We start from the raw sequence: 27,033 nt of genomic DNA, 5'->3' as shown, positions 1-27,033 counted from the left end.
AAGAGTTTGATCGCATGCAAGTTGTGAGAAGGGGTCTGTTCCCTGGGGAGGGCACATATGATCCCAAGCCGCCCTGTCCTAAAGCACCGGTTGGAATAGGTCGGCTTGTTCAGACAGGTCTCCTGCCTCTGACTTAAGACTCTGGGTCAGGAAACAGCAGAACTCCAGCAAGGATCTGTACACTGGCACATTTTTATAACACCTCAGAAAACAGATTTAAAAATCAAGAAAACCACACGTGCACAACATTTCTTTCAAGTTCACTGGCGTAGTCTAGAGGGCTTCTTACTAAGAGGACCCAATGTCGGGACAGTTCTACTTATCTCTGTCTCTCTCTGGATACACACCTAAATCGCATTATGACAGGTTCCCCTGAATTAGCGCTATGCGTCTTTGTACCCACCACAGAAGCCTCCATATCCTCGTTCCTTGGAGAGGTCTCCATTAGCTGAGCATGGACGGTCTCACTAGAGAAAAGTGCCCAGGAGTCAGGAAGCGAATGCTCGCAGGTCCTATTCTGACCTGTGGGGGCTTCAATCAAATCACTCTTCTCGTGGAAACCCATCATTCTCAGCTCAGCAAAAGGAAAGCTAGTGCTGGCCAAGGCTGCCTGCGCTGGTCCTCTTCGATCATGGCTCATGGCTGGTGGGACATGGGATACAGGAGGGATGGAAGGCAGGAATGTGAACAGGGAGACGTGTAAGAGGAGTAGGGGTGAGGCTGATCAGGAGAGCCTAGCCTCAGCCCTGCCAGCCTTTCGTGGGTGCTGACCAGAGTTTCGGAGCGGCTCCCAATACTTTCTGGAAGAACGGCATCCCAGAGGCCTGCCCTTCGGAGAACATTCGATATTTGTGCCGCTTCGCATTTGTTAGAGACATGATTCCCTCCCACCCCATCATGTGTTCCTCCCAGGCACACGTATGAGACAGTCGGGACTTCCTTCCTTCACTTTACAGAGGAACAACAACAAAGATGAGTGGGGCATTTGAATGGCATTCCAAATGTTACACCTGGAGACAGAGCTCTGTCCTGACATCCACCTGCAGGCCCTTGCTATCTCTTCAAGGACCTCTGGTAGGGCACCTCACCAGGGAGGAGCCTGCTGCTCCTTCCAGGAGACAGCGCCAGGTAGGACTTTGTGGTCTGAGACAGCCCTCGCCAGGCTCGCAGGCTCTCACACTTGACAAGGCTTATCTGTCACTCTCCAGGTCCTGGTCACACTGGGCATAGCAGGGGCCTAGACTCTGGCCCACTAACAACTATATCTTCCCCGCATGCCTAGGCAGGAGTCCCAGGGCTTCACGTTCCTCCCCCACCCTTTTCCCCCCACCGCCACTCCCTACATTTGTTCTGCAATTCTTAGGGTTCGCCATCCTCCAACCTGAGCCAGGACTGAGCCCCTTTCCTGCTCTGCTCGCCACGGGAGCCTCTTACATCCAGATTCTAATTGGCCTTATCCCAGATGGCTAACACTATGCTCCTCGGCCAAGGGCGCTGAGGCTCCAGTAGGAGCTGAGGGCGGGGAGGGCAGACACACACACAGTTGGTTCCCAGCCTCTGCGAGAGAGCCGTGTGGCAGTGTCAACGTGGTGGGCAATGGGGATGTACTGGAAAACTGTGCCTGACAGTCAGAGAAAAGGGATGTCAGGGCTCTCCCAGTGGAGCTCCAGCACTGGATGGGATAGGAGCGGGGGGGGGGGGGGGGGACCTAAGGAGCAAAGGATGGGGATCATGGTCCAAGCAGCAGGGCAGTCACCTGGGGGCAGGAGGCCCAGGACACCCTCTAGAAGTAAGCCTCATTGTCTCTGCTCTTCTCAAACTTCTGCTTGAGCTCCGAGACGAGAGCTGACTGGGCAGAGCTTCCCAAGGCCTTTGGTTTGGGTGAGCACTGGGGCTGCTGGGGGGTCAGTGAGCCAGAGACGGTAGGCACAGTCCAGGGGGCAGTGCCCACTGTAGGCACCACTCTGGGTGGCGGTGGGGGGACTGGAGCTATGGGGGGGATTGGGCCCCCCAGTCTGTTGTTGCGGTTCTCGTTGGGAGTATCCTCTTGGAGCACAAACTTGGCCGCAGCTTTTGCTCTCCTGAACTTGAGCCACTCGATGCGGACAGTACGGGGGGCGGGGCCGGGCCGGTGGCGAAGCACACGCCGGACGGGCAGAACCTTGTTGGACTTCTTGTTGCGCCAAAAGGTGGCCGTGGAGACGAGCACCGTTATGATCACCACAGTAGCCATGATGCCGGCCAGCACACCCACCGCCTTCATGGGGTTGTCCTTGGTCTGCAACAGGAAGGCGGCCATGGGGTCCCGGGACAGGGTCTAGAAGAGAGAACAGCGCCCCCTGCATTCAGGAGTTCCCATGGAATCCCTACGCACAGAGCCCAGGCCGTGAACTTCTCTAAACATAGTGGTTCCTAATGTGCCTGAGGCCAGACGCCTCTCTGAGAATCCCAGGAGCACTATGAACTGAGCTCTTGAAAACAGTACCCAGAGGGGGCCTGCTACATGCAGTACCGCAGGAATGCCCACAGAGAATACAGCAGACAGACGCACAGACCGATGATCACGGCCGGCCGACAGCCACATTCAGATTCAGAACACCGCTGTAGCTGAGCACTGTTCTTGTAAGATGAAGAGACGACTTAAGGCATTGCTATGAAGCAGGCAACCCCTTCTGTGTCAGCGGAGGACTAGGCCCCAGAGTGTTCGGTGGCTAGCTTTCAGATGTAGATCAAGGAGTCTTTTCTTCTGAGGTATCTCTGGGTAGACTTGAACCTCAAACCTTGGGGGTAACCGTCAACAACATCAACTGCGTGTGCGCTAAGAGATCTTGTTTAACTTCGAGTATGGGCAGCCTGTCTTCCCAACCCTTTATGTGATGTCTTTCTGCTACATACTGCACTGAGAACTAGGTACAAAGATTTCACTTCTTTCTGTCCACCTCCATGTGAAGGAGGCAGCATAATTCCCATTTTATGGGAAAGGACGTGGCAGTTTAGCAAAGCCCAAAGTTATACTGTTGAGAACACCAGAATCCCAACCCAGAGCCTCTGATTCCTAAGCCTGTGTCTCCAAAGGTGCCTTCAGGCATGGAGGGTATTCTGTAGGAAGTCTAGCTCGGGCCCTGGTGCAGAATGTTGTAGGTTGGCCCTCCAGCCCCACGACCTGCCTTCCACCCCCCTCTGGTTCTCCATTCACCTCAGTGTCTGTGATGTCAATCCTGAGCAGGGCTGTGGTACTGAACGAAGGAGAGCCACGGTCCTTGGCCTGTACCTCAAGGGACCATGTGCGCTCCCCACCGGATGTGAGGTTGTGCAGGGCATCCAGGGAGCGGATGGAGTTCTTCAGACGGATCTCTCCGGTGTGTGCATCGATATCAAACACGTTGGCCGGCTCTGCGTGGGTGATGGAATAGTCCACCAAGTTGTTGGGCTCTTCTGCATCCTGGTCTGTGGCCTGCATGCAGAGGGAGGGAGGTGACGCCGGGTTTTGAGGACCCCACCTTGCATGTCTTGGCTAAGGCAGCAACTTCTCGGGGGTTGGCTGTGGGCCCTTCTCTGAGTCATGGGTCTAGACTTGTGCAGTTACCCCTGGCTATCTTCTGAGCATGTCTGGGGAGTAGGTTTTGTTCAATTAAACAGTAGATATTGTTAGAGCTTCTCCAAACCAATGTCAGTGTCCAAAGATGTAAAGAGAGAACAGGCCGTTGGAATCCAAAGGCCAGCTGGTCCAGTGTCACTGTTTATGCTATTCCCACTTGGGAAACAATAAAAGGAAGGGACAAAGGATTGGCTTTGGAGGCAGGCAAGCAGCCAGGCAGCATGTCGATGAAAGGACCTGAGCACAGAAAACCGTCTGCTCTCGATGTTTTTATTTGTGAAGTGGCAATAAAATCCTCCGCCTCACAGGTTCATTCTAGGCCGAGTATAAAGTATATAGTACTTCTATAAAGTACCTTACAATTCCTTGCACATGATAGGCATCATATAGATGTAAATAAATACATCGATATGTAAATAGATCTATGCTGATGTACCTAAATATTTACAGAAGTGCATATATTTAATTTAGGAGCCACAATTCCTCATGGAAATTTTCAGGGAAAGATCATCTGTAACCAAAGAAAGCTCACCTCAATTTGGAGTGGGGTCCCCAGCACCATGGTCTTCTCCTGAATGCTTTGTCCAAACTGGGGGTAGTGGTCATTGACATCCAGCAGCTTGATGAAGACCTCAGCCAGGCTGGACCTGCCCTCCGCGTCCTCCGCCTTCACGTAGAAGTTGTACCTAGCCGTGCCCTCAGCATCCAGGCTGGCCCAGGGCTGGGTGTAGATGATCCCCGTGGAGGGGTTTATCAGGAACCTGTCAGCCGCAGATGCACAGAACACACAGGCCTGTGTGTGTAGTGCACACACACACCTCACATGCGTGCACATGCATATACGGACACATGCCTATATGTATACATACATGTACACATACATGTACACATTTGTACACATGCCTATATGTCCACACCTAACACACACTGGATGTCACACATGCTCACAAATGAACCCTTTACACACACACACACACACACACACACACTCACATGGACCTGCATTAGTGAGCTTCCTCTGGGAAGCAGCAATAGGCGTCATGCAGCATCTCCAAGTTTCTACCCAGCTCCTCTCTCTCTCTCTGTCTGTCTGTCTTTCTCTCCTACTCATCAATAATGAGCTCAGTCGCTCCACCTGCAGCCCTTCTGTTCTCACCATAGCCTGCCCTCCCCCCAGCACTGCTTGCTTCCTTGCCTGGGGCTCTGGTCCAATGCTGCTGCTGCTGCTGGGGATCCTATTTCTCTCCTACTTGCCAACACCTCCCTAAGTGTGCTCACAGTTCCGCCAAGACTGTCCCCTCCACTCCTCCCCCCTGTGCTCGCTTTCCTGACCCAGGCTCTGGTCCCTGATAGCTTCCTCCTGCCTTTCACTCAGAGTCTCTCCCCCATCAGATTCCCGACCCCCTAGCCCAGGTGGCTGTTCTAACTTCTGGCTCTACTTACAGTTCAGCCCCGGTCCCAGAGATAGAGTATTTGACTTTGCCCCAGGGGCCTGTATCTGGATCCACAGCCTGAAAGAGAGAAAGCTCCCAGTGACACTGGTCCCTTTGTCTGGGCGCAGTGGCACCTATGGGTGTCAGGGCTGCTTTCCCCTACAAAACAAAGGGACGTTGGGGGGCCCAACTTGGGGACAGCTGATCTGGAAGCCTGTTCTATGACTCTTAGATTGCACCGAGAAGGTTGCTTAAGTCTTGGGAAAGATAAAAACATTTAGACCTTGAAAGATATGGTCCTTCTTTGTCAATGGGGAAAGAAGGCTTTGTGGTCCCTTTCCCCATGCGGGGAGTTCGCACATATGTTCTTGCTATAGTCCTGCCCGGTGCTCGCAGCCCATCCTACAGATTAAGAAGCCAAGGCTGAGAGAGGGTGAGCAATGTGTTTAAGAACACAGCTAATTTAGGTGGTTTTTTGTCCCCCCCATTTAAATCAAAGTTTGTCTGACTTTGCAAGGTCACACTGGATCTATCCTGCCCTGCAGTGGACATCCACCTCTGTCCCCAATCCCTGAAACAGCTCTCAACCCACCGTGACAGCCACCACGTGGGAGCTCCCTGGAGCATTTTCAGGGATCCTGGCAATGTAGTAGTTGGAGGTGAACTTGGGGACATTGTCATTCGTGTCTAGGAGCTGGATCACCACATCGGCCGTGGAGCTGAACTTCTCTGGAGTGTTCACCTCAATGGCCAGGAGCTGAGAAAGACAGCAAGCCGGGAGCAGTCTGGGTGCAATGCCCTTGAGGTAACCCCGCCCCCACCCCCCATCCAAGTCCAATCCCAACACCTGTGTCCCAGAGCTGGCCAGCCCCTCAATGCTAGTCTCTCACTCTCAGCTGCAGACCAGCCATGTCTGCCATCACCTGCATGACACGGCAGCGCTTCTGGTAACCGTCAGTTTCTCCTGCGCCACATGTGGATAAAGACCTCATTTGCTCCACTGGCATGCAATGAGGTTTCAAAGCCACTCAGTACCCCAGGCACCAATTCTCAGGCACAAATTTGTATCTGACCCTATTTCTTGAGTCTTTCTCGGTCCCGATTTTAAAATTATTATGCTTCATAATACCACATCTGTGAGAGTAAGTCCCTTCCCCATCGTCTCTGGTTTCATTTCCTGAGAAGTTCTGACTCCATTCTCACCACTTACTTCTCCACACACACAACACACAATACACTTTCCCATGACCCCTTCAGCTCCCTCCACCAAAGCCTCACTAAGATTTCATCGGGGAGGCATTCAATTCTTTGTTAATCCAAGGAGAGGGAGTTTTTTTTATTTTAACAAGGTTATTCTTGCACATTTTCCCCCTTCTTTATATCCTTTGGTGAAATTTTACATTCTTTGTCATTTAGATTAATAGCTATTTCTTGGCATTGGTAATTGATAACAAGTTACTCCTTTGATTATTATTCTAAGAGAGAATCCTTTAATCCATTATGTTTTCTCACTGCTCTACTTTGTGTATGTGTGACAATTATTGTATGTTGTGTATTAACTCTCTGATCAGTCGTGTTAGCAATTTTGTCATGTGTCTAACAGCTTTTCAATCATTTCTCTTAGGTTTCCTTTTTTTTTCTCTTAGGTTTTCTAAGCAAACAATCACATCAACGACAAATAATGGTGCTTTTATCTCCTTTCTAATGTTTGCACCTCTTATTTTCTTTTTATCCAATTTCACTGGGTACATTTCTGGGAACGCTGCTCAATCACATGGTGATCGCAGGCCATTGTTCCACACGCAGGGTGCTTCCATGAGCATTTTCACGTGTAAGCACGATGCTGGCATATGTGTCTATAATTAAAAGTCATTGTAACAACGTGCATAATGTCAGTAAGCATTTCAGTTGACTATCACTATATCAGAAGCCTTGGGGGCACAGTCGTTCAATGTGCAGCTGCTCCCCGAGAGGTCAGCAGTTTGAACCCCAGCAGTGCCAAGGGAGAATGATGCAACCATCTGTTTCCCTAAAGTTGGCTGGCTTTGACCCTTTGTCAGACATCTATAGGGTCTCGGGAGTTGGAATAGATACCAATGGATTTGTTTTTGTTTTGGGCATTCCTTCGTTGCTTTTACATTTTAGAATAGCATGCATTATTTACACACAGTTATGCTTTTAAACAATCACAAACAACACACAGAACTATTCTCCCTCCTTCTGCTAAAGTTTTCATCAGCGTGGATGTCCGATGTGAAAGGCATATTAGAAAACGTCCATCTTGATGAGCCAGTCCTTTCTCGCCCTTAACCCGTGACCATGGTTACAGGATTGACAACCCCTCTCCTTTGAAACCTTGCCTGCACACCCATGTGTTCCTAGGGAATGCGACTGGTTAGAAGCTCAGGATCTCAGTGAGGCTCAGTCTAGCCCCCTTTTACCTTCCCCGTCCTCATCGTGCTCCCCAAGTTGGGCACAGCAGAAGAGAGAGGTGCAGGAATAGGACCAGGAGGGGACTGGAGTCGGAGGGACCCCTCAAGAATGAAGCCAGCCACTGGGAGGAGCTGCTGGGTCTCAGGAAAGGCAGCACCCAGCTCCACTAACCTTGAAGGTTAACGCGTTGGACTTTTCAAAGTCAATGGCGGCCGAGTTCTCCACAATGACGGTGACTTGGGCTTCATTCAGGACTGTCTGAGGTACTACTCGGAAGATGCCCCCAGGTCCCACCAGCCGCAAGTTAAATTTGGCATTGGCTCCCTGCACAAGAGTTTGGAGAGAGAAACAGGGAAGATGAGTGAGATCATGAATTCATGATGTATTTGTGCTAAGCCAGCCAGGAGCCTTCCTACAACCTTAAACTTAGGAGATGAGCATCATTGCCCCTTCTGTAGATGAGAGGGTCTAGATTCCTAGCCAATTATGAAGGTGTTCAAGGTTGTCCACTCCCTACCCAGCCAGTAATGCTAATAAGCAAAATAATAAACATATAATAATGTGCTGTGTTTGGCTGGGCACACTCACACACTAGTTTTGTGGGTCCAATACAGAGATGTTCTTATTTCTTTCTTTTGTTGTTGTTGGATAGAGTAAGCTTACTTATTTATTGTGAATTAGCCCAAAGGTTTACAGGGCAGATCAGTTTTCCACTTCACAGTGCATACACAGTTTGTTTCATGATATTGATTGTGATCCCCACAATGTAACCTTGTGTGTCCCACTTCCCCCTGTTTCGTTTCTCATCGATTGTGAATGCCTTTAAACTAAGCAACGTGTCTTTGATTAGCTGCTCCCCCACCTGGCCCTCTTGAGAACACCCTCTTGCTTCTCTCATTACTGTTACTCGCCAAAGTGAAGGCTGAGGCAGAGTTAGGTCATTCTGGGGCCCCCGGCCATCTGTGGGTGGGCAGGACTACGTACCTGGTCTGAATCATTGACAGTGATCTTGAGGCCTCGTAGGATCTCTCCCTGGGGTGGATGCTCAAATACAGACAACTCAAATCTGTTCTGGGGCCCATTCTCTCCGTAGAATGTTGGGGGGTGGTTGTTGAGGTCCACAATCCTGATGGTGACTGGGACCGTGGAGTGGGCAGGCGGCTGCCCTGTAGGGCTGATCTCAGTTACCTGGGTGAGAACAGAGGCTATGGTTGTGTAGCACACAGACTCCTGATATTTGTACCTTGTGTAGTCCCCTCTCCAGAAGTGCAGGCAAACCCCGTAATTTATTTCTAATCAATAGAATATGGTGAAGGTGATGAGCAGGCTGTGAGATTGCAATTTCCATCTTGCTAGGAGAATCTTGCCCTTACTGTCATTGATTGGACAGCCCAGGCAGCAAGGAATTGATTGTGACCTCTAGCTGACCACTGGCAAGGAACCCAGGGTAACAGCTAGCCAACTGCTCGCCAGGAACTAAAACCGCAGCTGTGAGGTCAACAAACCACAAAGAACCGAGTCTTGCCAACACTCATGTGAACTCAGAAGTTAACCCTTCCCTAGCTAAACCTTCGAGCGAGACCCAAGGCCTGTCTAACAATTTGATCACAGTTACCTGAAAGACCCTGAAACAGCCAAGCTGAGCCTGGACCCCTGAGCCACACATCCAAAAATAATTTAAAAAGCAAATAAAAGAGGGAGATGATACATGTATGTGTTCTTAAGTTGCTAAATTTGTGCAGCCAGGGCTGAGGCTTGGTATGTACCTCCTCCATGAGGATCACCTGAAAATGATCTCAAGTATTTCGTAAAGGGCCCCCTTTCTCCTATTTTATAAGCACACCTCATCCACAGGGCCCACCGTGGACCCCAAAGCACCACAACACTCTCCCTTCTCAGAACCTACAATTACCACTCCTACTTCCAATGCCCCACTTGGTTTAACCAGCATCCTCAATGTGACAGAGAACATTGACCTTGCATCAATATCCTCTCCTCCTCTGCTTTCTCAAGGGCTCTAGTCTCTTAACCACGGTGACTCTGCTCCCTTCAGATTCTCCTTGACCTCTGACCTCGTTCACTTGCTTATCCTTCCCCTCAGGCTCTGATGTCCCCCAAAAGTTGTGTGCTGTGCCAACTGCTTCTCTCTCCTCAAAGCCATCCTTTGGTGGACCTCAACCCCACCTGTGACCCATGTATCTCCACAAAGTTACAAACGGATACACAAAAGTTTGGACCTTTCTGCTGGCATGCCTCACCACTAAACTCACCGCTGGTGTTCCCAATAGCAAATTCCACCACAGCTCCCTCCACCGTCTCCTAGATCTCACCAGCAGCCAATTTCATGTTCTCTGGAATCTGCCTCCTTAATAGGTATCAACTGGTCTGTTTCTGATAGTCCACCTGCCCTCACCCCTTCGGTCCTCTGGAGATGTCCTTTGGATCAAAGGCATGCCCTGTAGCCTTCAGCCAGCTCCCTGCACAGCCCACTCTGTGTCACTAGTTCTCAAATGCTAGGCTTTTAAAGGTGCCAGGCTCACCGGGGAGCTGGTATGGCGGACAAGCTGGGGCTTCCTGCAGACACTAAACCACTGTTCCCCAGAGTGGGTCCTGGGAACTCCGAGGCCTGGTCAGCAGCCAGAGTGAACTTTCTCCCCTGTGATTCTAATCCTCCTCAAAACCTGTCAATGTTTCTTTATTGCTTTTGAGAAGGGCTAGCTAAATAGTCTGTAAGGTCCAACGCCTGGAAATAAGGAGCCCCTTGTTCAAAAATTAAGATGATCAAGACGGTGACCGCAGACCAGTTGGCCCAGCTTGGTGCCTTCTAGGGTAGAGGGTGCATGCCCATGAAATCAGTCCTGCTTCAAGAACAGCCCCAGCCTGGAAGCCAACGTTTTCTCCGTGGGATCATGGCTCTTCACTCCATCACTTGATGCCCTCTCCCCTGACCCATCCCCCGCCGCCCAATGTTTGGTGTAAGGGTGAGAGGGACAAGCCAGGGGGCAGGCAGGTACCTGTATGTGCAGCTCATACACTTCTTTCCGGAGCTGGGCAGGGCTCTGTGTGACCAAGATGACTCCAGATGTCTCATTAATTTCAAAGGCTCCTTCGCTCCCTGTCACAAAGCAGATAGGCACTTGCAGTTCTGCATATGGCCACAGGGCGGCGGAAGGGAGCTGTGCAGGTGCTACCTGTTCTCCATGTATAAGCATCCTATTCAATTTTCCTCTGTTTCGTACAATATTATTACTCACGCTTTGCCAATATGGAAATGGAGAGGTTAAGTAACTGAGCTTACATAGTAAGTGCATCTTGAACTGGCTTCTATCTAGCTTCCCGATTTCATACTGCTTTATCTTATTCATGCGGGGGGTGGTGGTGGTGGTGGTGGTGTGTGTGGAACAATCTTAGTCTGGGTTCTCTGAAACCAAACCAACTCACTGCCATCAAGTAAATTTCAACTCACAGAAACATATGTATATGGAATTACACATATATGGAATTACATATATATTATGAAATTAGAATTATATATATATATATGTTGGTTCTTCTTTGGTCTTCCTTATGCGGCGATTGAATATACCATGGCTGGGGTCAGGGGCATGCTATTCTTCAAAGTCACATCCTTGTTTTTCAACACTTTAAAGGGGTCTTGTGCTATAGGTTTATTCAATAAAAGAACCTTGGTGGCATAGGGCTTATGTGGATCCACAAGCTTGGAAGTTCGAAAGCACCAGCTGCTCTGAGGGAAAAAGAGTGGGCTTTCAACTTTCATGAACACTTCCCACCTCAGAAACTCATAAGGGCAGTTCTACCCTTTCCTACAGGGTCGCTATGTGTCAGCATTGGCTTGATGACAGTGAATCTGGTTTGGTTTGATCTACTTTAACAAGTATGGTATCCCTCTCCAGAGACTGGTCTCTCCTGACAACATGTCCAAATCGTGAAATACAAAGTGTTGCCAACCTTGCCTCTATGAAGCACTCTGGCCATATTCCTTTCAACACATATCAGTTTGTCCTTTAGCACTCTGTGGTATGTTCAATACGTTTCTCTGGACACCATAATTCAAATACATCGATTCTTCTTCCGTCTTCCGATTTTGGTGTCAAATTTTACATGCACATAAGGCAATGGAGAATATCATGGCTTGGGTGAGTCATACCTTAGTCCTTAAAGTAACGTTCTTGCTTCTCAATACTCTAAAGAGGACTTATGCAGCAGATTTATCTTCTGTACTATATCTTTTGATCTCTTGACTGCTGCTTCCATGATCCAAACAAGACAAAATCCTTGACAATTTCAACCTTTTCTCCATTTCACATGATGTTACAGCTGGTCCAGTTGTGAAGATTTGAGTCCTTTTTACCTTGAGTCATAATCCACACTGAAGGCTGCGATCCTTGATCTTCAGAAGCAAGCGTTTCAAAGTCTCCTCACTTTCAACAAACAAGATTGTGTCCTCTGTAGATTGCAGGTTGTAAATAAACCTTCCTCCAATCCCGATGCCATATTCTTCTTCACCCGAGCCAGCTTTCCTGCTCCTCCGCTCATCATAAAAACTGAATAAGCATGGTGAGACTTGCAACCCTGTCACACACCCTTCCTGATTTGAAACCATGCCACATGCCTTTGTTCCATTCACACAAGTGCCTCTTGATTCATGTGCAAGTTCTGCGTGAGCACAAGGAAGTGTTCTGGAAATCCTGCTCTTCTCACGGTCACTTGTTTGTTATAAACCGCAGAGTCAATAAAACACAGGGAAACATCTTTCTGGGTAGGTACTGGGCCAACCGACCGGAACAGATCAGATAGAGGTTGCAGTGTTACTTTGAGGACTAGGGTGCACCTGACCCAGGCCGGGGTGTTTTCCTTTGCCTCATTTGCATGTGAAAGTTGGACATTGAATAAGGAAGACGGAAGAAGAACCGATGGATTTGAATTTTGGCGCTGCAGAAGAATGCTGAAAGTCCCACAAAGTGCTAAAAGTACAAACCTAGATGTGCTGGAAGAAATAAGCCCAGAGTGTTGCCCAGACGCAAGTGTAACAACATTTCATGTTACATATTTTGGTCAGTAGAGCCCAGTCTATGGAGAAAGACATTGTGCTTGGTAGAGGGTAGTACAAAAGAGGAGCATCTTCAGTGAGATGGATTGACACAGTGGCTGTATCAAGGGGCTCAGGCATCGAAACAATTGTGAGGCTAGCACAAGGTCAACTGGCGTTTTGTTTTGTTGTGCATCGGGGTGCTATGGGTCGGAAACAACTCAACAGCACTTAACAACAGACAGATACATAGAGAGACAGATGATAAATAGATAGTGTGTGGAGAGAGAGAGAGAGAGAGAGAGAGAGAGAGAGAGAGAGAGAGAGAGAGAGAGAGAGAGAGAGAGAGAGAGAGATCATGTCAAAGAAAAAGCTCACACAGTTGCAGAGGCTGGCAAGTTCCAAGTCTGTGGGTCAGGTGGCACACTGGAGGTTTCTCTGAACTCGGGTAGTAATAGAGATTGATGAACCCACGATTGAAAGGCCAGAAGACAGACTGCTTGCTGAAGGAGGGAAATGAATCCAAGGATGAACGGCTGCTGATTCAGAGGCGAATGACTCCCAGGATCAGCAGTCAATAAGGCAGGTTGCTGCTTCAAGTCCAAAGGCCTGGAGACCCATTGATGAGTCAGGTATGGAGTTCTGACCCAGCAAAGAGCAGAAGAGCTTTGCTAGAATATCTATCTATCTATCTATCTATCTATCTATCTATCTATCTATCTATCTATCTATCTATCTATCCATGTATCGATCTATCAGCAAACTACATCCCTGAGGAATCTCCCTTTCAGTGTGAGCAGGTCCTCACCGAGAGCTCCTCACAGGGGATGATTTCATCATAAACATCAAGCCACTGAAAACTCATGGCTCAGCTCAGTTGACGCAAAAACAACAATCACGGGGCGGCGGGGAAAGGGGGTGGAAAACTGGAGCTGGAGAGATGGAAAGAGCCAGCAGAGGGCAAGAAATGAGAAGAGAGAAGTGGCAGGGGAGGAGACTGAATGGAGTAGATGATTTGAATTATATGAAGTTTTGCAATCAGGTGGGATGGGGAGGCATTTAGGGTCCATGTTCCCAGGGAAAGGGGCCTGAAAAGCTGGTGAGTTTGTTCCAGTGTGAGCTGTTGGAGGGCAAGTGGGCACCACGAGGTGTCAAGTAGGTGGGGGCTCTGGGTGAAGCACACAAATGTGTGTGTGGGGGGGGTGGGTGGGGGATTGGGCCCCGTGTGTGCCCAGCTAGGCTAACTTGCTCAGTTGTAGAAACAGTATACGCTTTGAAGTTAGCAGACTTGGGTTCAAACCCAGTGTTTGGAATTTAGGATGCACATTTAGATTTTCTGATCCTCAGTTTTCTCATCTATATATAGGACTTGGACTAGGTAGGTGTCCAGCCGCTACTGCATTCTTTTAATTCAGCTACCTGCTGACTTTGTTCTTAAAAAGAGAAAATACAGTCATTTAAAGTGTAAGCAATGTTGCCACCCATTCTCATCAATACTTATATGTTCACAGTGAGAGGGGATGTGTATCAGCTCCCCCTGATTCATTCTGGGCCCCACGCAGCCCTCCCTAACTCTAGACTCAATGTCAAGGACTTAAGAGGCACACACCCTGGAATGTCCACAACCTCCAGGAAGGGCACAGCCTACCTCTCCTTACCCTACACTCCAGATTCTACAAACAGGGAACTGGGGCGCGGAGAGGCTGGGCCCTCCCTCTGGTCACCCAGAGGCAGAGCAGCAGCCCAAGCCACCTGACCCACCATTCACGAGGCTGTAGAGAACGTTGTTGGGTTTGCCGCGATCTCCGTCCGTGGCCACCACTCTCAGCACCTCCGAGCCCTGGGGAGGAAGAACAGCTGCTGAGGTTGGTGGGTGAAGCTGGGCAGGGTGATGCTGGGGAGGGCCCCATTGCTGGACAGAGTGTGGCAATGGGAATGTGTGCTGCCCACTCAGCTGGAAGTGCCAGGCTGGAGGGGCCTTCTGCCGTGGCTGTTGCCACTGCCTTGCTCCGCGCTGGTTGGGCTCATGGGATGCTCAGCGAGGGCTTCAGCCTCTGCCCCCACACACCACACTCACTCTTGCTTCTCCTACATGCCACTCTTGATGTCCCTACCTCATCTGCAGCCTCCATCCCACTCTAGAAGTCTATGGAAAGGGTGGTGAGGCAGGGCATCGTGGGGCCAAATCGCAGAGGTCCTCAAATGTAAAGCGTGGGAATTATTAGGATGTGATCTTGTGGGGCTTGGGGAGCTGTTTAAAGGGTTTGGGACAGGTACCATGGTGCAGGGCTACTTCTGGCCACTGAGTGCTGTTCTTCTTCCAGGAAGCCAGTCCTTCCCCCCGCACCCCAAGATGCTCTTCCCCATCTTAGCCTTGCCAGTCTGCCAGTGGCCTCCTCCCATGATAGCCCAGCATTTCTTTTCCTGGTCTGTCTCCACACTGGCTGGCTAGCTTCTGGAAAGGGTGTGCCTTCAGGAATGCCTGCACCGTGGAGGGGCCTGAGTCATTGCCTTTCCCTGTTCTACAAAGCCTGTAGTGGGAAAGGATAAGGGAAAGTTGGGGGTGAGGTTCAAGCCCACCGAGAGGGCTGTAGAGCAACCTCTCCAGGTCTGGGCATGGCCTGAGGGTGAGTGGCTCCTGTCACTCCCTGCCCTTGGCAATGTTCAGTGTAGTTGGGGAAGGGCACGGGATTTCCCCCTAAGACATACTCGGGAGCAGGGTCTGCCAAGGGTGCCTGGGAGCAGAGAGGCGAGACCTATCTCAAAGAATGAGCAGCCTGAGCTGGATGCACCAGGGCCAGCCCACCAGCCCACCTTCCAGGCAAAGGCTGCCTTCCCTCACTGTGGAATGGCTTACCTGAACGGCCTTGTAGGCTGGGGACTGGGAGGCACCCAGGAACCTCAGCCTCATGTGGCCACAGCTTTCCATGAACTTGAAGTGCCTGAAAGCTGTCCACCGAACCCGAGCCTCTCTGCTTTCTGTCAGCCCGCCTTCCCTCCCTCAGCACCTCTGGGGTCCACACTGGCTGCTGGGCTGTGACACATCTGGACCACAGCGACAGGCTGGCCCAGTCTTCACACTAGCACCTGCTTCAGACACCAGTGTGTATCTTCTAGAATCGGAAGCGGAGCCCAGTCAGCATGAGTAAGCAGGGTCCCCAGGACCCCGGGACACATAAAGGCAGGGCAGGTGACATCTGCGAAGACACTGGATGGAGCGGCGCAGCCACCTACCGGAAGAGTGTCCTCGTACACGTAGCCATAGTAGGGGGTGCCCACGAAGACAGGGGCTGTGTCTTGGATGTCCTCCACTTGGACTGTGATGGTGGTGGTGGCTGAGAACACGACATTGGCCCCTCGGAGCCTCCCCCCACCGTCCTGGGAAAGCCAGAGCAACAGGGCGGCCTAAGACGGGCTGAACTCCAGAGCCTGACATGGGGGCTAGAATGTGGTGCCAGCTGTCCATTAGCTGTGATCCCGCTACACTGGTGAGTGGGACGGTGGTCATCCTGTCAGTCATTTGCTACCTCCTGCTTTGGCCATTTCCAAGCAGTCAGTGAGGATTCAGAATGGTCATTGCTATCGGAACCCTGCGGGGAGGGAAATTGATCCCCTGAAGCTTTCTTGGTCATTCTGTATGATTGATAAGGAGTTGCCAGCTGGAGGCTCACGGTAATTATATCCCACTTACGAGTAAATTGCAATTAGTCTTGTTAGAAGGAGTCACCATAAATATAAGATGGGAAATGCGCATAATCTGAGCACCCACGGGTCAAGTTGTGGGAAGTATGTTCCAGAAGTAGCTTCCTAACAAAACCCAGTTTTTCCCACCCCTGTTCTTCACGGAGCGGTTATTGACGGATCCATCGCTGCAGGGTAAGCGCCCAATCTTTATGGTGGTAGTCCTAGCCCTGATTCCCCACCCCCACCCCCAATCCTGCCGCATCTGCTGCTCTCCAAACTGTGCCCAGACATCTAGAACCATCCAAGGGCAGTTTCCAGGGACAAAGACACAGGCAAGACTGGGTTCCTCCCCATCCGCCCCTCTGTTACCTTGGCCACCACGGTGACAAAGTGGGCGCGGGCCTTCTCGTAATCCAGAGTGGTCCCTGCCCGCAGGCGCAGCACGCCGCTGTGGCGGTCCATGGCGAACGCGGTGGCATGTGAGTTCTGCAAGGACGACGCCAGGCTGAGTGTCTGCTTACCCAAGAGAGGTCCTTCCGGGCCTGCGGGTCCTAAGCCTTTCTGACCCCTCGGCTCTCCTTCCAAGGGGTTCGGGGATTTCCCTGTGACTCCTCCACCCAGTAGGGAAGAGGCAGGTCCTCTGGGAGACGGTGGACACCCTGGCTGCAGCATACGAGTAATCGCAAGGCTGCCGCAGGACCAAGCAGTGTTTCCTCTTTGGTCCATAAGGTCCCTATGGGTCGGAACCAACTCGATGGCACCTAACAACCACCACCTCCACCCCCAATCAGGACCGGCTCCCTCCAGCAGGGCTTCGGTTTTTCCCTCATCTGAAAAACAATTGGGCTCAGCTCCAATCTGGAAACTCCTGGTGATGAAAATATGTGCAAGTCAGCAGAGGATTCTAAGCTGGGCTGATGGTTCTAAGTTGGGCTGATGGGGGCTGAGAGCCAGAGTGACAGAGAAACTTCGGAGCCTTCAAACCGCACTTAGAAGTGCTTTTGAGTTATTCTAGGCAGCCAGCATCCATGGGGTGGGTCAAGAGGTCTGAGGAAGGCAGACGAGGAGACCCCAGGGGAGGTTGAGTGGGGTTGGGGGGGCTTAGGGAGGCCCCTCCAGCTAGGGGAGTCACTGTAGCCCAGTGCTTTGTGCCTATGCGATCCCCACAGCAACCCCGACAGCAGGCGCTTTTGTGATTTCCCTTCTGCCCAGGAGGAAATCAAACCAGGAAAAGACACAAAATGAGAGCCGTCACAGGAGCAGCCCCTGAAAGGACCTCTGCAGAACTCACAATTCCAAAGGGAGTTCTCCCATGGCCTTGTTTTCAGCAACCTACTGCGCTGCAATCTGTGCGTGCAGGACGCTAGATCCTAAGAAAAGGGTGAGACTACGGGAATCATGGCCCTGGTTCCCGGGAGGCAGGACTGGCCAATGGTGCGGAGAAGAGGCTCCGCCTTATGAGGGTGGGGTGGTTTGGAACTCTAGCTCTTTCCAAGAATTCCCCTTTCTACGCTTCTTCTTCTTCTTGAGCATTTTAGGCCCAGGCAGGTTTTGTGCACCCACATGGGTGTAAAGGATCTAGCTAGCATCTGAGATGCTGGAGAGAGGAGAGGAGAAGAGCAATTCCCAGACATCCCAAATGAGCCGGTCCAGGACAGCCAGCCCAGGCCCTTGTCACACCCCCACCAGTCTGCCTTACCCCTGTGTTTGGGACAACCTCTAAGGGGTCCCATCAGTCCTCTCTGAAAATCTGGAACCAACAGCATAATGGTGATCTGAAGGCCTTGGCAAAGCAGGAGGGGGCTGCCTTGAATCTTCTCCTGCCTGCGGCCTCTGGGTATATCCTGTGTGACCCATCTTACCTGCAGGAAGTAGCTGACACTTCCTCCAGAGCCCGTGTCCCTGTCCACCGCATGGACCTTAAAGATGCTGCTCCCGGCAGGTGTGTCCTGAAGAGTCCCGGAGATAGGGAGGATCAGCCAGAAGCAATAAGAGGAAGCTCAGGGCATGCTGGGAGTGCTAAGGGGTCATGGAAGGATGGGCGTCATGGGATGAAGGGAGAATTAGAAGGGAAAGGTAGTGCTTAGCCTAGGAGGTTCTTCTTTAAAACAAAACAGTTGTATAGGCATTTAATTCAATGGTTTAAATATATTAAAGAGGTTTGTACATTCATCACCACAATTAATTTTAGGATAGTTTATTTATTCTTATACCCATTAATATTAGCTTCCCATCCACCCGACCTCCCCTGTCATAACCCTAAGAAATTATTCAGCTAATTGCTGCCTCTCTATATTTACTTATCCTGAGTTTCATATCAATAAAATCATTACACAAAGACAAAAATTCAACAATAGAATAAAACACATAAAAACTTCAATCCAAAATTTATCAGAAAATTATAAAGCCTAGAACTACTTAAAAATGGGTCAAAAGGGAAAACAAATGGCAAAATGTTAAATTTTAACCTAATTAATATCTAAAATAATCCATTTTCAATGCACTGTGTCTGGGGATAAGACTGTCCACATCTTTGGCCAACGGACTGAGGGAATTCAGCTGACAGTCCATGTGGGGGCTCTGTAAATGGATTTGGGGTTTTCACTGTCGTCCATAGCTGTCTACAAAATGGGTGACAGAATTTAAACTCTAATACAGTTCTCTTCTCTGATTTTGGATTTTATTTTTAATAATCCTTGGACTCCACTGGCTGGTGTGCTTTTTCCAATGTGGATTTAACTAACACCTCACTTCGATGGCAGCTTGTGTTAAGAAAAGACTTTGAGACCCTGGAAGCTATTCTTTCTGAAAGCCAGAGCCATCTGATATTTTCACCACACTTTGCTATAGCACCCGTATCTTCAGGAGTCACTTCACGAGGGCCAGGGTCTAGCAGGGCCTCATCCTAAGATCGAATTGCTCGTAGATTAGAGTTTATAAGGGGCCACACAAAGGAGATTGGGGGAACAGGGAATTAAAAAGGAGGAACAAAATTGATGGGCAATAACTGGATGGGTCGTCTCAAGTAGAAAGGGGAAGCAAAAACACAAGACTGCAAATAGAAAAGGGGTTTTAAATAGGAAAGACAATTCTCAAGAGATAAATAGCCAAGAAACATGGAAATTATCACTTCATCAGGAATCGTGTCCACACAAGTTAGAGTGGGTCAGAAATAGCTCTGTTCCATGGGATTAGTAACTATTTAGAGATTGGAGAATCCTCAGTGTGGGTTTGGGATGTAAGACCAGAGCTGCTATGGAAGGTGGTTTGTTTGGCGATACCTTATCAGCGTTCATGTTTTTGATCCATGAATTTCTAATCCTGTAGGGATTGTGATAAGAGCTGTAAGAGCCCCCAATAAAATGATTAAAAATTTGTTTTCTAATCCTGGACTATGTCTTAAAGAGGTAATGCTAATTTGAGGGGGAAAGGGATGCTTAGAATTTAAGACTTGCTTATATTAGCAAAAATAAAATAAATAAAATAAAAACAAGCAGACTGGTGGCCATTGAGTAGATTCCAATTTCTAGTGACCAGAGTAGAGCTGCTCTAGTTTCCACAGCGAAAATTGTCCCCAGGCACATCTTTCACCTTCTTGGTTAGCAGCCCACCACATAAGCACTTTGTCCCCAGGACAAAAGAGGTCTAACAAGCCAAACACTGACACAAACAGGAACGACTCAGTCAACGACAGGATGCTTCTTTGATTGAGACCATTAAAATGAAAGCTACTTCAACTTTACACTTCTGAAGAAAAGATACTTATTGTATATGAATTGAGCTACAGGACTGGAAAAAAACATACACTTAATATAGTCACGTCTGTGTAAGACAAATAGAAAAGGAAATCCTATCACTGGCAAAAAGGACCATAAGGAGATATGCCAAAATTTAAGACTTTTGTCTTAAGTAGGAGAAATTGAGAAGGGGGTTTAAGAAAACATTTTTCTACCTTGCGCCTCAGTTTCCTGTAATAAACATGTGTTACTACTATAATGGAAATAGCAAGTAGACTTTCCCTAAAACGGCCATGATTATGTGACAGAGGTGATGACAGCTGGGGAGTAGGGGACAGGGGGTGACCTGGAGGGGAGAGTCTCTCTGAGAGGGTAATGACCGTGGGGTGAACCCACGCCATCCTGGGTTGCTCATGCCACGAGCTGGGGGGAATCCATGGGCTTCACTCACCTCGGGAACCAGGATGACATATGGCTCATGGATGAACTTGGGCGCCTCATCATTGGCATCAGTCACCAAGATCACAACTTTTTCTGCCACCTGAGAAGGGGCCAAGGGAACATGGTTTGAAATAGTGAAACCCTCAGGGGCCACTAATGCTCCCAGATACTTGTCTCTTCCCATACCCTCTGCCTGCCCTTCTTCTACTCCGTACACACTAAACACTGTGTTCTCTCAGACTATTCTGGAGTGGGTTTTGCGGTGGTCATCATGGATGGGAGAAAGGCCAAGACACACAGGCAGAAGGATAGTAGCAATGTCATCGGAGTGATAGGGTATCAATCGCCCTATGTCAAGCTCTGTGGGCAGAGTCTTCAGGACATAGCCCCTGGACCAACATGGATGCTATGATCTAGACAAATCCATTCCTGGAAATCTGAGTGTCCAGTTGGGGAGGCTGTGTTCAGAGGCTGGGAAGGGGTATTCACTCCAGCCAAGAGTGATCAAGGATCAAGGGCAGGACCAGAGAATCAACCTGCTGGGAGTTCCTGGAAGCAAGGGAACAATATGGAGAGGGTTTCGAGGAAGGTAGAGTAAAGAACTGCACAGAGAAATGTGAGCTCAGGCATGCAAATAAATCAGCATAAAGTAGAATGGCAGAGTGGGTAATAGTGAGTGTGTGGAAGACAGGCGTCACATGGGAAACCAGATTGGAGCGTGGGTTTCACTCTGAGGTTCGGCACTTACAGAGCCTGAGAGCAAGCAGCCAGATGCCTGCCCACCTTGTTGGTTCTGGCAGCCAGTGGAGGTAGGTTGAGGTGGAGCAGATAGGAGGCAGTGGGGGCTTGGGGGGGGGTGGGGGGATGTTGTATCTATCCAGTAAAGTCCTGAGGAGGGCAGGGGGGTGAGTGGTGCTTGGTGAGAGAAAGGAAAGAAGGAGAGAGCTGGGCACCCAAGGGCTTAGCTCCAGTGAATGACTGCCCAGAGCCCCGAGCCAGATTAGAAGTAGGTGGGAGAGCAGGTTGAGAAGATCTAACAAAGGCAGGTCAGACTCATCAGGAGCCCAGCAGACAGGTATTGGTCTCCCCCTTCCCTGCCTCCCTTTTCCTCCTGGCTTTTCTGTAGCCCCCTCATGTGAGCTCTTTGGGGCAGATTTTGTTAGGTCCTGGCAGTGCTTTGCCAGGGAGCCCCTCCCCCTTGCCCTGCTCTGCCCAAGAGGCTGGTCAGGTCTGTACTCACCTGATTCAGACCATCAGAGATGCTGATAATGGCTTCGATCTCATCCTCCCTCTGGAAGCACAAGGACAAGTGAGTGTCCAGAGCCCTGACATCCCACAGAGACCCCAAGGTATGGACAGCGTTCTCTCCGCTCCACTGCACCTGCCCATCCCAGAAGGCTCAGAGCTGGGTGATAACAGCTGCCAGGCCCTGCCGAAAGCTGCCAGCTCCCTCCTCGCTGAGGCTCCGGTAATCCCAGAGGGCTTTCTGAAGTCTGATAGAAAATGCTGAAGTGTTAAAAGAGCTAACCCTGGGGTACCAAGGATCCAGGAAGATGATTTCCTCTTCCCTTCAGCTTTTCTTTTTTCTCCATCCCCCCTCCCCCCAGTTCTGCAAAGGCCCAACACTGCAGTTGAGACCACACATGCTCTTGGGACATGGCGGGTCTGAGTGGGGGATATGGAGTGTTCATGTGGACCCCATAGGCGCCAGGAGGGAGGTGTTAACAGCACAGAGACAGCCTCTTCTGCTGGGACCCTCCTCTCAACCCACTCTAGGCCCTGCCCTTGCCTCTGCCCACCCTGGCCTGGTGTGGTGGCCCCCTTCAGCATGCTAGAGTCGCTGCAGGTCCACAGTGGCATTCCAGTGTGTGACCAGCTAGATCCAAGGGCCTCCTATGGGACCACAAAAAGGACCCAGAGCCCAGGTCTCTGTCACCCATAGGCTCAGATGGGCTCGGGAGGCAGAGCTTCTGCCACACTCCGACCTGCCCTGGGATCCCCTCCTTGTAGCTCTGGTGCTGTGTGTTACAGGTCAGGTCCAAACATAAATCATGGTGTTATTTCTAGGGGTGACCTGCAAACACCTTCACACTGAACATGCTATAAAAATTAGTGTGAAGAGAGATGAAGGTGTCTCTTCCGGAAAAGATCTGCAATCTCTCAGAAACTCTCCATTAGGTAGGAATTTAACTCGATGGCCGTGGCGTTGAGGAGGGAACACTTTAGCTGGACTGGCAGCTGCTCTTATAGGAGTCCCACTGCTCATTTGGAAAGCTAAGACTCCTCTGATCTCCGAGGAAGCAGCTTAGAGACCCCGGTGAAGGAGGGATCTGCCTCTGCTGCCCTCCTTACCCTCTACACAAAATGCCTCCTGTGTAGCCCTTGGCCCGACCGACCACTTACAGGGAGGGTTCTATGTGCAAGGCAGAGGCGGCTCCCCTGGCCTCCCTGCCCCGCCCCATACCTCCCGGTCCAGCTCTTCCACCAAGGTGATGTTTCCACATTTGGAGTCGACGGAAAAGACACTTCGTGTGCTGGGGTCAAAGCTGATGTGGTAAGACACGGGGTGTCCCTCCGGGTCGGTACCGTTCAACGTGTACACGTGAGAACCTGGAAGGGCACAGAATGGAGAGACCTAGACCCCGGACCCCATATACCTACAAGTTCCGGTGCCTGGGGCCAAGGATTTGAGCGTCTACACAGAGAATACCGAGTTCCGTTTCCACCGTGCAGTGGGAGCCCTGACTGCAGGGCTGTGTACCACCCTCCTTGGGGTGCCTTAGATTTGTCAGGGAGATGCTGCTGTCAGAGATGCCCGCTCAGACCCTGCCCAGAGTGTCATCCCGAATGCAGATTGCAGAAGAGGTTCCAGTCTGAGGGCCTCATTCCAGTGCCTTTTTTTCTCTTTGGCCTGATGGACTCCAGCCCCAAGAGCCAAGGTTGAGGGCTCCCAGGGCCATCTCAGGTAGGTGAAGGAATTAGCAGCAGAAAGGAGCAGCCAGGGCCCCTCTTGGGGGCGGGGAGGGAGAGGGTTCTGAACCAGGCACCTCTTTCCTCCTCAAATCCTCTCCCCTCCACCCCTCCACCCCCACCCCAGATCCTAATCTCCACTAGAAGGAGCGTGAGGGGCTGCAAATCTCTCCTCTTCCTATCTCTCTGCAAATCCCAATGGAATCCACACTATTTCCTGGGTCATTTTAGAGCCCAAGACGTCAGACGTAAGGCGGCTCTGGAAGATGTATGCCTTTGCTCCGGCTCACACAGAGGGTTGGAGGCAAGACTGCTGCCCGGAGCTCCAGCGCTCCGTCGGTTTAGGTCGCCAGGGCAGCCAGGGTGACCTCCTTTCCAGCCTGGGAATTGAACATGTAAACAAGGCGCCCCGCGGGAGTGCAGCTGCCAGACACCCACAGGCTCCAAAGAGTCCCTGCATCCAAGGGAATGAGGGTTGCCTCTTGGGGAGACCCATGGCATTGGGGGTGGGGAGTGGGAGGTGGGGGTGGGGGAGAGGCGAGGTGGGTGCCAGGGCTACTGACCTACAGGGGTGTCCTCTGGGAGGCTGAACAGAGCCATGTTTCCGTGGGTGCTGCCCACCCCGTTGTCGAAGAAACTGGGGGCGAAGTTGGCCTGGGCTTGGAAGAGAACACAGGACGCCCTGACACCAGAGGACCACCTCCCCGGCCCGCGCAGCGCGGGGTCAAACACCCACCACCCCCGGCCCTCCACTACTGCCCAGTTCAGTTCATAGACAAGGATCTGGCGCCAGAAAAGTCGCACGGGGGCTGAACTCCCCACTTCCAACAGGCCGGGAGGCGGGTTTTGGACCAGCCCCCCACGCAGCATCCCTTACCCACCCCCACGCCCTGGCTGGAGAGGCAGCGGTGACCCAGTCCCAGGGCACCAGCATTGGGGAGGCGCTCCCGGAGCACCCACTCCCTGTGGAAGTGGAAATCCCACTTTGGAAGGGCACACCCCCCGCCCCCGGCCCGGGGCGCCCTGCCCCGAGGTCCCTCACTCACCCAAGCCGAAGCACAGCAGCCCGAGGGCCAGGGCAGCCCACGGGCCGCGCCTCATGTCCCTGCTGGCGGTTGTCTGTCGCGGCTCACTGCCGCCCGGGCTGCCTCGGGAGCACCGAGCATGCCCCGGACCAGGACCACGGAGAGCGCCCCCCTGCCAGTTAGGGGGCGGGGGCGCGGGGAGGGGCCGGTGCTAATCGGATGACGAGGCTCTGATGTGCAGGCGGAGCGCTCCCGCCGCCTGCCTGGAGAGACCAATTAGTGGGCACCAGCGAGAGCCCCGTTTCCCAGCAGGGCTAGAGGGCGGGCGGAGGTGAGGGGTGAGGAGCGCACTCTGCTCAGACCGCGCCGGTGGCCCCAGCCTGGAGCACAGGGACCAAGGAGCCCTTCCATCTACATCCAAGAGGAGTCAGTGGTGTGGAGTGTCCGCCCCCAACTCCCCAGAGCGCGGGGCGTGGGGAATTGTGGCTCCCTAGGGACCCGATGTTCCCACGGGGGTTCTCCTGTTCCCTGTGTTCCCGGTGGCTTTGCAGGAGTGAACCACTCGCTGGGCGCAAGCACGTGTCCTCACTAGCGGAACCAACTGGAAGGGAAATGAAAGAAGGGGACTTGATTGTTGTGTCCTCACCTGGAACTCCAAATAGGTCTCCAGAACCAGTGTTCTACACGTTCTGCGGGCAGCACCATCAGCTAAGGAAGAGGACTATGGTGGTCACAGGTTGGCAGGACTCATCCGGGTACCGCAGCCTGTTCTTGCTCTCCTGCTCCGGGCCAGACTGGCCCCAAGAGGTCCATAGGTGCAGGGTGACAGAGAGGGCACCCAGGAGACCTCTCAGGCCATTTCAGTCCTGGAAGAGAAGAAAGGTTCCCAGGCTGGTGACCCTGGGGTGGGGGGCAGCAGGTTCACTCACCAAGGCACTAGGGCAGTGGTTCTCAACCTGTGGGTCGCGACCCCTTTGGAGATCAAAGGACCTTTTTACATGGGTCACCTAAGACTATCGGAAAGCACATATTTCCGATCCTCTTAGGGACCTCGACACTGTTCCTCTATCTATTTCCAGGCGGTCCACCCACATGCAGGTATTCCAACTAGGAGTACCCGGCGTGAAGACTGTTGTCCATGCTACACCGTGCTTCAAGACAAAATGTCATTTATTTTTCATTAGAATATTTCACAATATATAAGTACATATTGTTTTGTGATTAATCACTATGCTTTAATTAAGTTCAATTTGTAACAATGAAAATACATCCTACATTTACATTACAATTCACAGCAGTAGCAAAATAACAGTTATGACGTAGCAACGAAAATAATTTGATGGTTTGGGGGGTCACCACAACATGAGGAACTGTATTAAAGGGTCTCGGCATTAGGAAGGTTGAGAACCACTGCTCTAGGGGAAGGTGTAAACTGGCAGGGCAACTTTGGAGTCCACACCTGCATGTGCTGACATTGGGATTTGGTTGGAAATGTGGCTTATTTTCTCCTGGGGGGTGGCCACTCTCAGGGCTACAAGGTGGTCACGTCAGGCTCAATCTAGGTTCCTTGGAATGATGCCCTCAAGAGAATGTGTCCTTTGACTAGCCCTCGACAGGTTTCCAGGTTAGGTCTGGGCATCCACCCCGGAAACCTGCCTGGGAGCAATTCCCCCACCCCCCTTCCATCCCTGGTTCAGACCGTGTTGACCTATATAGTTAGGCCTTTGGGATGAGGAGGGAGAAGATGCATCAGTGGTCCTAAGATATTCAGCATTTCAGGCCCAGGCAACCAAAACCTTTCTTGCCAGATCCCCGCAAGCCTGGCTTTTTGGCCAAAATAACACATTTAAAATTAGACAGCCATTTAACGTGGATGAAGGGAAAAGCAATATCCAATAAAGGGAAGTTCAGCACACTATAACCAAGGCAAAGGAAGACACTGGGAGGTACACAGGAATTAAAGGCAACAAAGGTAAATTCTATCACACACGTAATCTTGTAATAGCAGTGACAGCAAGCAGCCATCTATGATTGGATGCACAGGTAGACATGCATGCTGAACAGGTGTGCCAAGGTGAATGGGATTACACCCGTGAGTGCATGCAGGTTTGACAGAGGGCCTTTCTACACATGTGCTTGTATGTGCTGTAAATATATTCATGTCTGAGTGATGTGTTACACTGAAGAAGTAAAGCCAGTGACACATGTATACATGAGACATGTATGTATAAGAGAGAAACTCATGTCACGAGAGAACAGCCTATACAGTCACAGAAGCAGAGGAACCCAGTCTGGCTCAATTCAGATGCTAAGAGGTCCTTTCTGATGTATGCAGTTGCCGGGACTGGTAAACCAGGAAGCAGGCTGGTGGAGATCAAGTCAAGTGAATCCAAGGTCAGCAGGCAGCATAGTGGGCTGCCAGGCCAAGCCTTGAGATGCTAGCTGCATGGACAAAGGCAGAGGACATCACCACAGCATTTTTGTACAGACGATATAGGCCACGTCCCCTCAAGGATATCATCAGCCTGTGACCTAAGTAAAGGCTTGCACTCCACTCTAATGGAGTGCTTGGCTGCTCACAGCTGTCCCATCAGGGAGTTGTTTACATTATATTAGGTCACGCTATGGAAGAGGCCTCAACTGCGCAACTACTGAGAATCCC

At 51.0% G+C, this 27,033-nt stretch overlaps 1 protein-coding gene across 1 annotated transcript; it reads right to left on the bottom strand.

Moving 5' to 3' along the window:
- Positions 1-1,783: 1,783 nt before the first annotated feature.
- On the bottom strand, positions 1,784-24,447 carry CDHR1 (cadherin related family member 1). The gene is made up of 17 exons (XM_075559160.1): positions 24,393-24,447; positions 23,910-24,005; positions 22,841-22,986; positions 21,617-21,667; positions 20,387-20,476; positions 18,061-18,147; positions 16,568-16,684; positions 15,749-15,892; positions 14,276-14,354; positions 10,479-10,579; positions 8,449-8,652; positions 7,636-7,788; positions 5,624-5,788; positions 5,042-5,109; positions 4,131-4,359; positions 3,197-3,454; positions 1,784-2,317 (listed from the first exon to the last, which is right to left on the bottom strand). The coding sequence occupies exons 1-17, from the start codon at positions 24,445-24,447 to the stop codon at positions 1,784-1,786; spliced, it is 2,577 nt and encodes an 858-aa protein (XP_075415275.1).
- Positions 24,448-27,033: the final 2,586 nt, after the last annotated feature.

The sequence above is a fragment of the Tenrec ecaudatus genome, chromosome 10 (genome assembly GCF_050624435.1).
Source record: "Tenrec ecaudatus isolate mTenEca1 chromosome 10, mTenEca1.hap1, whole genome shotgun sequence".
In the NCBI taxonomy this organism is placed as follows: Eukaryota; Metazoa; Chordata; class Mammalia; order Afrosoricida; family Tenrecidae; genus Tenrec; species Tenrec ecaudatus.
This window is presented reverse-complemented; position numbering and strand designations above follow the sequence as displayed.

What these genes read in the sequence shown, in the direction of transcription:
- CDHR1 (XM_075559160.1), bottom strand. Translation starts at nt 24,447, where the DNA reads ATGAGGCGCGGCCCGTGGGCTGCCCTGGCCCTCGGGCTGCTGTGCTTC. An exon ending in CCCAGAGGACACCCCTGTAG is followed by an intron (nt 22,987 to 23,909) that starts GTCAGTAGCCCT and finishes GTGCCCTTCCAG; the next exon opens with GTTCTCACGTGTACACGTTG. An exon ending in GTGTCAGCTACTTCCTGCAG is followed by an intron (nt 16,685 to 18,060) that starts GTAAGATGGGTC and finishes TCGTCCTTGCAG; the next exon opens with AACTCACATGCCACCGCGTT.